Genomic DNA, 13,142 nt, shown 5'->3' on the forward strand with positions numbered 1-13,142 from the left:
CTCCGGGGCGTCACTCTGCCGCGACCAGAGCCACTCTAGCACCTGGGGCAGAGGCCAAGGAGCCATCCCCAGCGCCCGGGCCATCTTTGCTCCAATGGAGCCTTGGCTGCAGGAGAGGAAGAGAGAGACAGAGAGGAAGGAGGGGGGGGGGGGTGGAGAAGCAAATGGGCACTTCTCCTATGTGCCCTGGCCGGGAATCAAAGCCGGGTTCCCCGCATGCCATGCCGACGCTCTACCACTGAGCCAACCGGCCAGGGCTTATTTATGAATTTATTGGTTGATTCTTGTATGCGTTCTGACGGGGGTTACAACTTGCAACCTTGGTGTATTGGGATGACCCTCTAACCAATTGAGGTATGCAACCAGGGCCAAAAACTTCTGTATTTGAGGAAAATCTGAGTTCCTTTCTAGGTGTTCTTCTTTGAGAAAATGCACCAACTCCATTTCAGTCATGTTTATTTATTGTTCTATTGGCAATTGAAGAGCACTCTAAGGAATGGGTGATGCCCAGGTTTACCTTGAGGTGTATTGTTTCTAAAAGATATTCTTCTCCTTTCCTTGTAGTTTTATTTTATTCTCCATCTGAAATGTACCTGAAAGATTAGATGTACTCAGTGTGGCCTTTGAGGACAGACCCAGGAACAATGCATACAGAGGCGATTTTGGGCTTAGCCCAAAAAGGTTGTTCTTATATTTAATATAAGCTTTTGGAAAAGGCAGAAAGCTTCCTAGAGAAGTAGTGAGTTCCCTGTCATTGGAGGTATTTGGAAAGAGACTGAATCTGATTTTCTGCCTTTAACCTACCATCTTTTTCCATTTTGATTCTTAGCAGTTCTTATTAACTAGAAGTTGGAAGGGTCAGGCCCTAACACATAGGATAAACATGACTAGTTCTGTCAACAATTTATAGGAAGAATCTCTCTCAAGAAGCAGCATTAGGAGCAGCATTAGGAGCTTTTGGGAAAACGAGAAATTGTTTATTCTTGCCCATCTAGACGCCATTTCATTCGTCGGGTATAAATAGATTCTGTTGTTCAATACCCTTGGTGGGTATTGAAACTAGTTAGTGTGTTATGGGGGCCTTTTAATATTTTCTCCTATATGTCTTGTTTTATTATTTTGGATTTAGTCTTTGTTACCTAGTAAGTTTGCATATTTATCAATTATGAAAGTACCGATCTATTCTTCTGACTTTCTTCTCATATGATTCATGTAGACTGAGTGGGGAATATTCTTATCAATGGACTATTTCTCCCTATTCTAGCCACTGAAATGTTTGACTTAGTAACTGTAAGAAGTATGTCTGGTGGTTTGGCTTGCTGTTTGGAGCTTCCACCTGTGTGAAGAAATGTTGGTTGATGTGGTTTAAGATGTAGGACAGGGCGTTCTCCCAGGAGAACCTTTTCTGTCCACCTTCCCCTCTACTTCCCCCACCTAGCATGGATCTCCTAAACTCTAAGGGTCTTCAGGAGACTTGCAACCGGGGAGGAGTGGACAGCAGCAGCTCTCCCAGGGCTAACACCCTGATCCTGTCCTCTAGGCCCCTTTTCTCTGATTTCCCAGTGCCAAAGCAGCCCCATAGAGGCTCTCCTGTTGCTTCTTCTCTTCTGGGCCCTCCCTTGTTTCACTGTCCCCACTTTACTAAACTTACTTTCAAAATCACCTGGACTTTTTTTTTTTTTTTTAACAGAGACAGAGAGAGTCAGAGAGAGGGACAGATAGGGACAGACAGGCAGGAACGGAGAGAGATGAGAAGCATCAATCATTAGTTTTTTGTTGCGACACCTTAGTTATTCATTGATTGCTTTCTCATATGTGCCTTGACCATGGGCCTTCAGCAGACGGAGTGACCCCTTGCTCAAGCCCGCGACCCTGGGTTCAAGCTGGTGAACTTTTGCTCAAACCAGATGAGACCGCGCTCAAACTGGCGATCTCGGGGTCTCGAACCTGGGTCCTCCACATCCCAGTCTGATGCTCTATCCACTGCACCACCGCCTGGTCAGGCTCACCTGGACTTTTGTTGTGAAATTTTTTCTGCACAAAGTCAAGAACCACGCATTACTGGCTGGCCCTAGGCAGACCAGAAGGGCCATGTCTCTTGCCCAGTAACACTACTTATGTGTAATAAAGCCAATAAATATCACATTTACTTAAAAATAAAGGTGTAAGAAAGAACCAACAGCAAGGGGGAACTAGAGCGATTGCTGTATTGATATGGGGAGTTAGGAATCAATATTTCAGAGTCTGCTTAGGTAAAACAGGTTTGTATTTTACTTTAAAAGGTTGTCCTGGGAAAAGTAAAGAGCTTCCTATTGGAAGTCTCTAGAGAAGGGCAAGATTTGACCCTCTTAGCAGTGATTTCTTAACTTGTGTAGAGTCTAAAACACCTCTGACCAACCAATAAGAGCTATAGATCCTCACCCTAGAAACCACCCATTGTATGTATACACAAAATTGTACATACTATTTCAGGGGTTACAGATTCCCTGAAACTGATCCTGGATAGGACACTACCAATAGGACAAGAGTTAACCTGGCACTTCAACGAAATGAGATGCTCTGATACTGTCACTGGGAGGAAAGGTTGGGGTTGACATGGGAGTGTGCCACCTCTTTTTTCCTTTTCTAACTAAGTATCACAGACTACTTGATATTAGAAGTGACCATCAATAGACTAGTTGTAGTGAAGGGGAAATTGGCTTCCTTCCTATTATCTTTTAAAAAGGACTGATAGTTCCTGGCTGGAATGCAGCAATTTCCAGCAGCTGCACCACAACACAGTGCTTTCAGACAGAAAACAAGGAATCAAAAGAGGAGCTCTGTGGGAAGCATTAAAGAAAAATGCACGTGCCTACACTCGATCATTGGTCCACATTCTAGGGAAATTAATCACAAAAATATGACTTTCACCCATGAATAATTGGGGATCTTCAGTGAACCTGAAGTGGAATATCCTTGGCTCTTGTGAAATGGCATTTATTTTAGTCTTGAATGCTGGAGAAGAGGCTTCAGGAATGCTGTGAGTTAGGGCTTGGGTTGGTAAAGTATCTGATGACCACTTTGCCTGTGCAGTTTAGTAAAGGCTGTTGAGTCTGACGGGTATGGAGCATTATGCTTAATGCTGGGATTCAAATATTTGCTCCTGTCCTTGAGTTTGCAGGCAAGTGCCCTACAGTGTGTCATGAGGTAGAATGAAGTTTATCAAGCATTTATCTCAGTTTGTTGCATCTTACTTCCAGGGGTCTCTTCAGTTTGGCTCAAATAAACTCATAAAAATTCAGGAAAAATAATGTCTATTCACCCAAGTTATGATGTTTTTCCTTTTCATTTTTCCACTTAGCTTTTCCCCAGACCTGGCTCTGGACTCCCCAGGCACTGACCATTTTGTCATCATTGCCCAACTGAAGGAAGAAGTAGCCACTCTGAAGAAGATGCTGCATCAAAAGGATCAAATGATTTTAGAGAAAGAGAAGAAGGTACGGTTTAGTTAATGCACCTTAGGCCAGAATGATACAAGGGTAAGCTATGTGGAATAGAGCATGATGCTAACTTGTTTAACTGGTATTTTTCGGGTACTTAACCATTGATGCTTTGAGAGAGATCCAGTGGCAAGGTTGGGGTTTCCTGGGGAGAAGCATGCTATCTGCAGAGATGACCCATGGCAGGGTATTACCATAATGACTCTACCTCGGTCAAGTGGGTTTAGAAAGTCGATCTCCTCAGCATGGGAAGGAGCTTCACTTCTCAGGGAGAACTCACAATGACTATGCTTACAGAGATGATGTGTACAACTATAGTGCTCCCTCTTAATTCACAGTGGGGCGTGTAACTGAGTACTACTTTTCTCAGCATGAGCTTCCTTGGAAGGTTGTAATCAGAAGTGCTGAATGAGCATGTTGGGATAGGAGGAGGTAGTTATGTAATTGGAATTTTTAATGCTCTCAGGCTAAGAGAACCTGATGCCTTCATCTCTGTAATTGGGATGGCATGTCCATGGGACAGTAATACTCAAAATATGTGGGCCAGGTTTCCCTCATCCCTGGACAGTGTTCAGGTAGGCCTTCCTTTATGACTCTTGTGTCACTTTGCTTCCATTGCTGACAACTCCCTGCTGACAACACCCACTCTTTAAGCACTTTAATAGTAAAGTCTTATTCTGTTCTAAGAGTTATCCTCCCTCTTTAAGGGGACTTTTTACATTCTTGTTCTGATTCACGTCTAGTATTTCTTATTTTCACGTTCTTAGAGAGTATTTCATTTTTGCCTTAATACATTAATAATAATAATTGCTAACTTCTGTTGGATGCTTACTGTGGGCCTGATTCTATTCTACATGCTTTATATATATTAACTCATTTATCTTCATAACAACCCTTTGAGGTAGGAATTACTGTCATCATTTTATAGATGAAGAATGCCTCCAATATTTTTTCTTTTAGGGTTCCAATCCCTTTAACTAGCTGTTTTTTTCCCCCTGAACCTTTCCGTTGTCTTTTGCCAAGTTTGGAATTCTATTATTCATTCCAGTGCCTAACAAAGACATTTATAACATTAAAACCTTCACATGCAGTCTTTCAATCTAATTTCTACCTTTTATAGATGAGGAAATGGACCTAAAGGAAGTAAATGACATGTCTAATTCACACAACTAGTAAATGGCAGAACAAAAGAAAGAACTCAAGTCTTTCCCACTGTACCATTCTTCCTACCATGCTGTGCTTTCTTCTCCCAGTAAGGTGGCGATTCATGGGAAGAGACCAATATTCTTTTCACTTTACTACATGACTGTCAGATGAAAATGGACTCAAGTATATTTTCTTCATGGACTAGATCAGAATGGCACAAAATAATGACAACAAACACTTGTTTATAAAAGGAGCAAAAACAAATAGTAGATTCTTCTTCTTCTTTTTTTTTTTTTCAGAGCCAGAGAGAGAGTCAGAGAGAGGGATAGACAGGGACAGACAGACAGGAACGGAGAGATGAGAAGCATCAATCATTAGTTTTTCGTTGCACATTGCAACACCTTAGTTGTTCATTGATTGCTTTCTCATATGTGCCTTGACTGTGGGCCTTCAGTAGACCAAGTAACCCTTTGCTCAAGCCAGCGACCTTGGGTCCAAGCTGGTGAGCCTTGCTCAAACCAGATGAGCCTGTGCTCAAGCTGGCGACCTTGAGGTCTCGAACCTGGGTGGTCGGCATCCCAGTCCGACGCTCTATCCACTATGCCACTGCCTGGTCAGGCAGTAGATTGTTCTTTATAACTTTCAGGATCAAGGTCACACTCCTTGGCTTGGAATGGAGGCTCTTTTGTGCCCTGCCTGCTTATCTCTAGCCTTATCTTCTGCCATTCCCCATGCTCGTCAGTCATTAGCACAAGCTCTCTGTTATCTCATACCCTCTGTCTCTGCCCTTGCTGTTCCCTTTGCTTGGGTGCATTTCTTTTTCCCTCATGTTCCAGTTGTTGCTTGCACCTCAAAACTCAACTCACACATCATTTCTGTGATATAAGTGTCTCTTCTCTGTGCTTCTTGAATAGCATTGTCCACAGAAGAGGGCCTGGTTTGAATTCTAGTTCTGCCACTTGCTAACATGTGTGTGATCTTTTGGGCACATTACTTAACCCTTTCTAAGCCTTGGTCTCCCCATCTATAAATGGGAAAAATAATAATATTCCCCACAGGGTTATCATAGCATTGAATAAAATAATCCGTTTTCTTGGAACAGGGTAAAATTCAGTAAATGAAAGCAGCTGTTATTCTCATAGCTTCTCTTAAACCATCAGTCAAAGTGTATTATAATCACTGATTTATTTGGCAGTAGATATTTGGAGGTATACAAGAATTCTTTAAAACCTTCTAGTGGTTAAATATCAGAAATACTACTAAAAATATTCAGGATTTTGTGTAATTTTCAGGAAATCTTTAGAAGCAATAGGATATGGAATTCTCTGGCTTGGATTTAGGTATAGATATTCAGAAAGGCCCTGGATTTCATTAATTTGGGGGGATCATTTAGCTCTCTGGTACCAAAACATTTTTTTATTGCATAGAAATTTCTTCTGGTTATTCTGCCTTTTTCCCTCAGATCACAGAGTTGAAGGCTGATTTTCAATACCAAGAATCCCAGATGAGAGCCAAAATGAACCAAATGGAGAAAACCCACAAAGAAGTCACAGAACAATTGCAGGTGATGACTGCTTATTTTATGGGGAATTCCTGTATTTAGCTGATTGTATTTTATTTATTTTATTTTTTCTTTTTTATTTTTCTTTTCTGAAGCTGGAAACGGGGAGAGACATGCGCCTGACTGGGATCCACCCGGCACGCCCACCGGGGGGCGAAGCTCTGCCCACCAGGGGGCGATGCTCTGCCCCTCCGGGGTGTTGCTCTGCCAGGACCAGAGCCACTCTAGCGCCTGGGGCAGAGGCCAAGGAGCCATCCCCAGCGCCCGGGCCATCTTTGCTCCAATGGAGCCTTGGCTGCGGGAGGGGAAGAGAGAGACAGAGAGGAAGGAGGGAGGGGGTGGAGAAGCAAATGGGCGCTTCTCCTATGTGCCCTGGCCGGGAATCGAACCTGGGTCCCCCGCACGCCAGGCCGACGCTCTACCGCTGAGCCAACCGGCCAGGGCCGTGATTGTATTTTAAGTCAATGTCTCTTAGATTTCTTTTTTTTCTCCCAAGTATTGACAAATGATTTTAATCTACTTTATACATATGTTTTATTGTTTCATTCTTAGATGTGTTCAGATCTTCTCCCCTCAAAAACAGTGGAATTAATAAATGTATTCTTTGATTTTGGGATAAACCAGATGTGATTCCAGGTGTCTGAATCATAAATTCTGTTTATCTAGCACACTATGGCGCTCCGTGGTTTGTTTGTGTTGCATAAAGCATCCATTTGTAACGGGATCCCAAGAGTGAAGTACACTGATTAACCTCCAGCAAACATCTTTTTTCCCCTGAACCTAGCTCTAGAGCTCTCTGTTGTTTTCTCTAAAATTTGTTCATCTCTTCTTGACCCTCTATATCTGCCTTAGCATTAGCAGCTGTATGAAAAATGTATTCTGTCCCGTTAAGACAGTCTTCCTGCACTGATTTTCTTGAACAGTAGTAGAATTGTACTATATATATATTTTTTTAATTTTTATTTTATTTTTTTAAGGCCAAAAACAGAGAGCTCCTGAAGCAAGCAGCTGCTTTGTCCAAGAGCAAGAAGTCAGAGAAGTCAGGAGCTATAACCTCTCCATGAGACACCACAAGGAGGCTCCCAGCAACAGCAAATGGATTCTTGGATTAGGGTTGGCAACTTGGGAACTGCAAGCTTTCTTAAGAAATCTCTATTTTATTACAATTGTCCTTTGTGTGATTGCAGTGGGCTGAATGGAAACACCTGGTTTGTACTGTATTATGACCGCATGCTTGAATGTTTGGGGTTTCAAATCTTTTTCTCTCACTCTCTCACAATCCCAATTCTCTCTTCCCTCTTCCCCTTCCTCCTCTCAGTACTACTAGCGTTCTCTCTCTCTCTCTCTCTCTCTCTCTCTGTACTATGCTCTTCTTCTTCTTCCTCCTTCTCTTCTTTTTTGTGGTGGTTACTGCTCAGTGTTATGTGCAGAGTTTTTTTTTTTTGTCCATCATTGCACCCTGCCATACCCATGAGCAAATAGTTTGGCATTAATTTCATATCACTGCCACCCTCTGAACTTTGAAAACTGCCACCTTTAAGACTTGTTACAATGGACGAGGCTTTCTCTCTCCAATAAACCTTTCGCTTCAGGGTATACTCTTGGGTTTTTTTCCAGGTATATTATGTACGAACTTTGTACTATGTATAGTCAGAGTTTTATTTATTTTTAAAAAAAAGAAACTTTCTTGATAAAGGAATAATGGTAGCCTAGTTTGTTCTTGTAAAAGTGATGCCTCTTTTAAAAAAAGTCCTACCCTACCTTTTAGTAAAAGAATCAAATCTTTTCTTTCTTGTTACCTTGGAGTCTTAAAAACTGATTGTTAAGGTGAAACAATTCAATGCATAAGTATGGAGTTAAGTGCCTTTTGGAGGGTTTCTTGGAAGAGCATTTAAGAAGATACTTAGGGAGATAGCTAAGATTTGAATGGTCTGTCTTTATAAGTAAGGGCAGAAAGAAAGGTTGTCCAGGTTGTACTGGACACTTCCCTCCCCTCCCCTTCCTGATTATTTTTGTGACTGATTTTAAATTCTCACACTCACACTGCCACTTCTTTTTTTTTTTTTTTAATGCCCTTACTTGTTTATATCAGTTGTCATACTTGGCCATTGTCAGAGAACAGTTGTTTTTTTCACATGAGCAGATTCAAAATGGGATAATATTTGAACCACAGAGCATTTGGAGGGTCAATACAAGCTGCACAAGTGTGAATTTGAGCCTGATTGAAGGAAACGATACCCCTGTACCTTCTCGCCACTCCTCACCTACGGCAGCCTGTACACTCCTTGCTTTGAACAGAAATGTATTGAAAACAGGTGCTTCTTAGAAGCAGTTGGCCTTAGCCAGAATTGTTCATGTCCTGTTTTCCCTTCTTGATTCAATAAGCAGGCACATGGATTTACTTTTCTAGGAGAGTGGATAAGTTTGTTATTTCTGGCCACACTCTCAGGTCCTCTATGTGATATTTGTGGAAGAAATAGAGATGTGTAGTGTGCCATGAAACAGTAAAACCAACTACTTTGGAATCACTAATGCAGGGGGTGGGTACTTGAGGTAGAGGTAATCATGAGGGCTGGTGGCATTTGTACCTCAGGCTACCAAAATTGTAGCAGTAAGTTTAACTTGCTAGACATTTCGTGGAAGCAAACACAAGTTGTGATAGTTCCTCTCATAAGTGGAGCCATGCACATAATGAGATGTGGAAATGGGTGGCTTCCTTCTGATAAGAGAAACAATGGACCATGTTGTTTCTATATCACTCTAGTAGGGGATGTAATTTGTCCTTCCAAGCAAGGGAAAAGGCAGTGCTAAATAGTTTTATAACTTTTTGAATAAGAAACTTTTAGATAAAGTCAAACTGTCAGATAATATTTTTCAGCTGCATATACATTGTGAGGAAAAGATTGCAAAAAAAGTCATGGGTTTTTTATTTTATTTTAAAAACTTGAGAAATTCTGTTACATGAAATGACAATACAAAAACATACTTAGTTTTGTACTAAATCTTTTTTTAAGGTCTTGGCACTTAATATAAAGTAAATTGACACATTTTCTAACTTTCTGCAAGTTCTAAAAAGGGAAGGAAGAAACCTCAGTCTTGGAATTTTGGTTTTTAAAAATCATGACACTGTTTTAACATGAGATTGAGTAGCAAACTTTTGGTAACAGCTTTTGTTTATTTGTATGTTTGTAATAATGAACATTTTAAACATAGGAATGTTTTGGTTTGTACAGACTTTGACAAATGTGTGTTAATAAAAATTCATATTGACTCGTGTAATTGTTTGTTTTCCTCATTTATTTATGGCTGGTTCACTAATAAAACCTATTATACCTTTCAACTTAGAAAACAATTTGTCTTGCTTGCCAGTTTAAAAAATTGAAAGCCTAACTTTGTTAATAGGGAGTTTCATATCCATCAGAGAATAAACTCATTCTCTTCCTTTTCCTTTCCTTTTTCCTTTTTCCTTTTTCCTTCCTTTCTCCTTTTCTTGAGGGGAGATAGACTCCTACATGCACCCTGGCTGACATCTACCTGTCAACCCTCATCTAGGGCTGCTGATTAAATCAACCAAGTTATCCTCAGTGCCTGAGGCCAACACTTGGACCAACTGAGCCACTGTCTGAGAGAGAATGGGGAGAGAGAGGAGAAGAGAAGCAGATGGTCACTTCTCCTGTGTGCCCTGATCGGAGATCAAACCCAGATCATCCACACACCAGGCTGACGCTCTGTCCACTGAGCCAACTGGCCAGGGCCTAAGCTCATTATCTTATGTGATTTTATTTATCCAGTTTAAGTGCTTGCTTTGTTATAAACACTGTGCTAGGCAATGAGGATACAGCAGTGGAGAAAATCAACAAAGTTTCTGTCCTCAGGGGGCTTCTATTTAGTGGAATATTGGATAACACCATTGTTTCTTGATTTTATATTTTTTATATATTTATTATTCAAAATATAATATTGGATGAATCTTAAGGTATGAGTAAGTTTTTTGAGATGCCATCTTAAGGAGAGGAATGTATTAGTTTGAAACCTTGATTGCTAGTAGTTTAAATTAATAACAGGTGTAGCCTGACTGGTGGTGGCGCTGTGGGTGCTGTGGATAGAACATCAACCCAAAATGCTGAGGTCAACATTTCAAAGTACATCAGGGTAGCCAGTTTGAACAAGAGGTCACCTGCGGCCTGACCTGTGGTGGCGCAGTGGATAAAGCATTGACCTGGAAATGCTGAGGTTGCCGGTTCGAAACCCTGGGCTTGCCTGGTCAAGGCACATATGGGAGCTGATGCTTCCAGCTCCTCCCCCCTGTCTCTCTCTCTCTCTCTCTCTCTCTCTCTCTCTCCCCCTCTCTCTCTCCTCTCTAAAATGAATAAATAAAATAAAAATTAAAAAAATTGACTAAAAAAAAAAAAGCCCTGGCCGGTTGGCTCAGCGGTAGAGCGTCGGCCTAGCGTGCGGAGGACCTGGGTTCGATTCCCGGCCAGGGCACACAGGAGAAGCCCCCATTTGCTTCTCCACCCCTCCGCCACACTTTCCTCTCTGTCTCTCTCTTCCCCTCCCGCAGCCAAGGCTCCATTGGAGCAAAGATGGCCCGGGCGCTGGGGATGGCTCTGTGGCCTCTGCCTCAGGCGCTAGACTGACTCTGGTCGCAACATGGTGACGCCCAGGATGGGCAGAGCATCGCCCCCTGGTGGGCAGAGCGTCGCCCCTGGTGGGCATGCCGGGTGGATCCATGCGGGAGTCTGACTGTCTCTCCCTGTTTCCAGCTTCAGAAAAATGAAAAAAAAAAAAAAAAAAAAAAAGAGGTCACCTGCTTGAGCAAGAGGTCATTTGCATGATGAGGTCATCAGTTTGAACCTGAGGTTGCTGGCTTGAGCAAGGGGTCAGAAGCTTGGATTCTGAGGTCACCAGTACTATCCCCAGTCAAGGGGATAGTACTATCCATATTCAAGAAGCAATCAGTGCAGAACTAAGTGGAGCAATGAGCTAATTCTTCTCCCTCCCTCCCTCTTTCTGCCTTCCTATCTTTCTCTCAAAATAATAAATAAATAAAAACTAGCTTTTTTTTTTTTTTTTTTTACAGAGAGAGGGATAGGGACAGACAGACAGGAATGAAGAGATGAGAAGAAGCAATCATTAGTTTTTCGTTGCACATTGCTACACCTTAGTTGTTCATTGATTGCTTTCTCATATGTGCCTTGACCATGGGCCTTCAGCAGACCGAGTAACCCCTTGCTCAAGCCAGCGACCTTGGGTCCAAGCTGGTGAGCTTTTGCTCAAACCAGATGAGCCCGCACTCAAGCTGGCGACCTTGGGGTCTCGAACCTGGGTCCTCAGCATCCCAGTCCGATGCTCTATCCACTGCGCCACCGCCTGGTCAGGCATAAAAACTAGCATTCTTTTTGAAAATAATAAATAATAGGTACCTTTCAGGTAATGTTACTGTCACATTCTAATCATTCTATTTTGTAGACTCAATGACTTTTCTCTAAGATATTTATGATCTAAATGTGTTCTTCCCAAAATTCATATATTGAAATCGCGCCAAACACCATACTGTTAGGAGGTTGGGGCCTTTGGAAGGTGTTTAAGTTCTGCCTTCATGAACGGAATTAGTGCCTTTATAAAGGAGGCTCCAGAGAGAGGTTCCCTTGCACCTTCCACCACATGAGGACACAGCCAGAAGGCGCTGCCTATGAACTATAATGAGGATCCTCAAAAGGAAACCATGCTGGCACTTTGATCTCAGACTTTCTAGCTTCCAGAACTGGAAAAAATTTCTGTTGTTTATAAGTTACCTAGCCTGTGATATTTTGTTACAGCGCCCCAACAGACTAAGACAGTAGACTGACTATATTTATGACCACCTATTATTGTGTGAATTATCTTATACATTTATTCAGCCTTATGCATTTGAGCAATAAAAAAGATCAAACCACTGATACATGCAACATCATAGATAAATCTTAAGAACAGCATGTTAATTGAAACCAAACACTAAAAAAAAAAAAAACAAAAAAAAAACAAACACTAAAGAGTAAAGTATGATTTCATCACTATGAAGTCCAGGAACAGGCAAAACTAATTTATAGTCAGAAAGTGATTTCTGGGGATAAGTGGAATTGATTAGAAAGAAGCATAGCTCAAGGATACTTTCTGGGGTGATGATGAAAATGTTCTATATCTTGGTTTGGGTGATGGTAACATGGATATATACAAATGTCAAAATCCATCAAACACTTAATATCTGTGCATTCTATTGTATGTCAATTATAACAGTTCATATAGAAAAGTGCAGCTTAGCTTTGCACAGTGGCAGTAGCCAATGAGGTTTATCTAATTGAAAGAAAAAAAAGAGAGAAAAATGCATCTTAGTCCTGAAAAATGCTATTATGAACATACCTGTACTTGGTTTTTGGAACAGATATGTGTGCATATCTGTTGAGTATATGATTAGGAGTCGAATTGCTGGGTCATAGACTATGTATGAATCACAGCTCTGCAACTTAATAGCTGTATGACATTGAGCAAAGTACCTAGAGCCTAGAACACCAGTTTCTTTATCTGTTACTAAGATGATAATCTCATCTTTTTAAAAAATAATATTATTTATTGATTTTAGAGAGAGAGGAAGAGAGAAACATGGATCTTGTTTATGCATTCATTAGTTAATTCCTATGTGTGCCCTACCGGGATCGAACTCACAACCTTTGCGTATGAGGATGATGCTCTAAACAATTGAGCTCCCCAGATGAATTAATCTCAACTTGATGGGTTATCAAGTAATAAAAGAAAATAATGCTGAAAACCGTATTCTCTAAAATCACAGATTTCAGAAAACTAGCTTGTTAAAATATCAGTAAGAATGGAATACTCCACTCTTGCCTGCAGGATCTGAGTTATTCTGACACAGAGAAGCAGCCTCAATTTCCAACCCATGTGCAAAGCTGCAGATA

General features: G+C 41.3%; 1 protein-coding gene across 2 annotated transcripts in view; it reads left to right on the forward strand.

The window, feature by feature from the left end:
* FAM76A (family with sequence similarity 76 member A) overlaps positions 1-9,314 on the forward strand; it is a 39,358-nt gene extending 30,044 nt beyond the window's left edge. For both annotated transcript variants that reach the window (XM_066375541.1, XM_066375542.1), the window contains 3 exons: positions 3,341-3,476; positions 6,088-6,189; positions 7,164-9,314. In XM_066375541.1, coding sequence (XP_066231638.1) covers positions 3,341-3,476; positions 6,088-6,189; positions 7,164-7,250 — 325 coding nt within the window. In that variant the 3' untranslated portion in view covers positions 7,251-9,314. The remainder of the gene's footprint in view (positions 1-3,340; positions 3,477-6,087; positions 6,190-7,163) is intronic.
* Positions 9,315-13,142: the final 3,828 nt, after the last annotated feature.

The sequence above is a fragment of the Saccopteryx leptura genome, chromosome 3 (genome assembly GCF_036850995.1).
Source record: "Saccopteryx leptura isolate mSacLep1 chromosome 3, mSacLep1_pri_phased_curated, whole genome shotgun sequence".
Classification (NCBI taxonomy): Eukaryota; Metazoa; Chordata; class Mammalia; order Chiroptera; family Emballonuridae; genus Saccopteryx; species Saccopteryx leptura.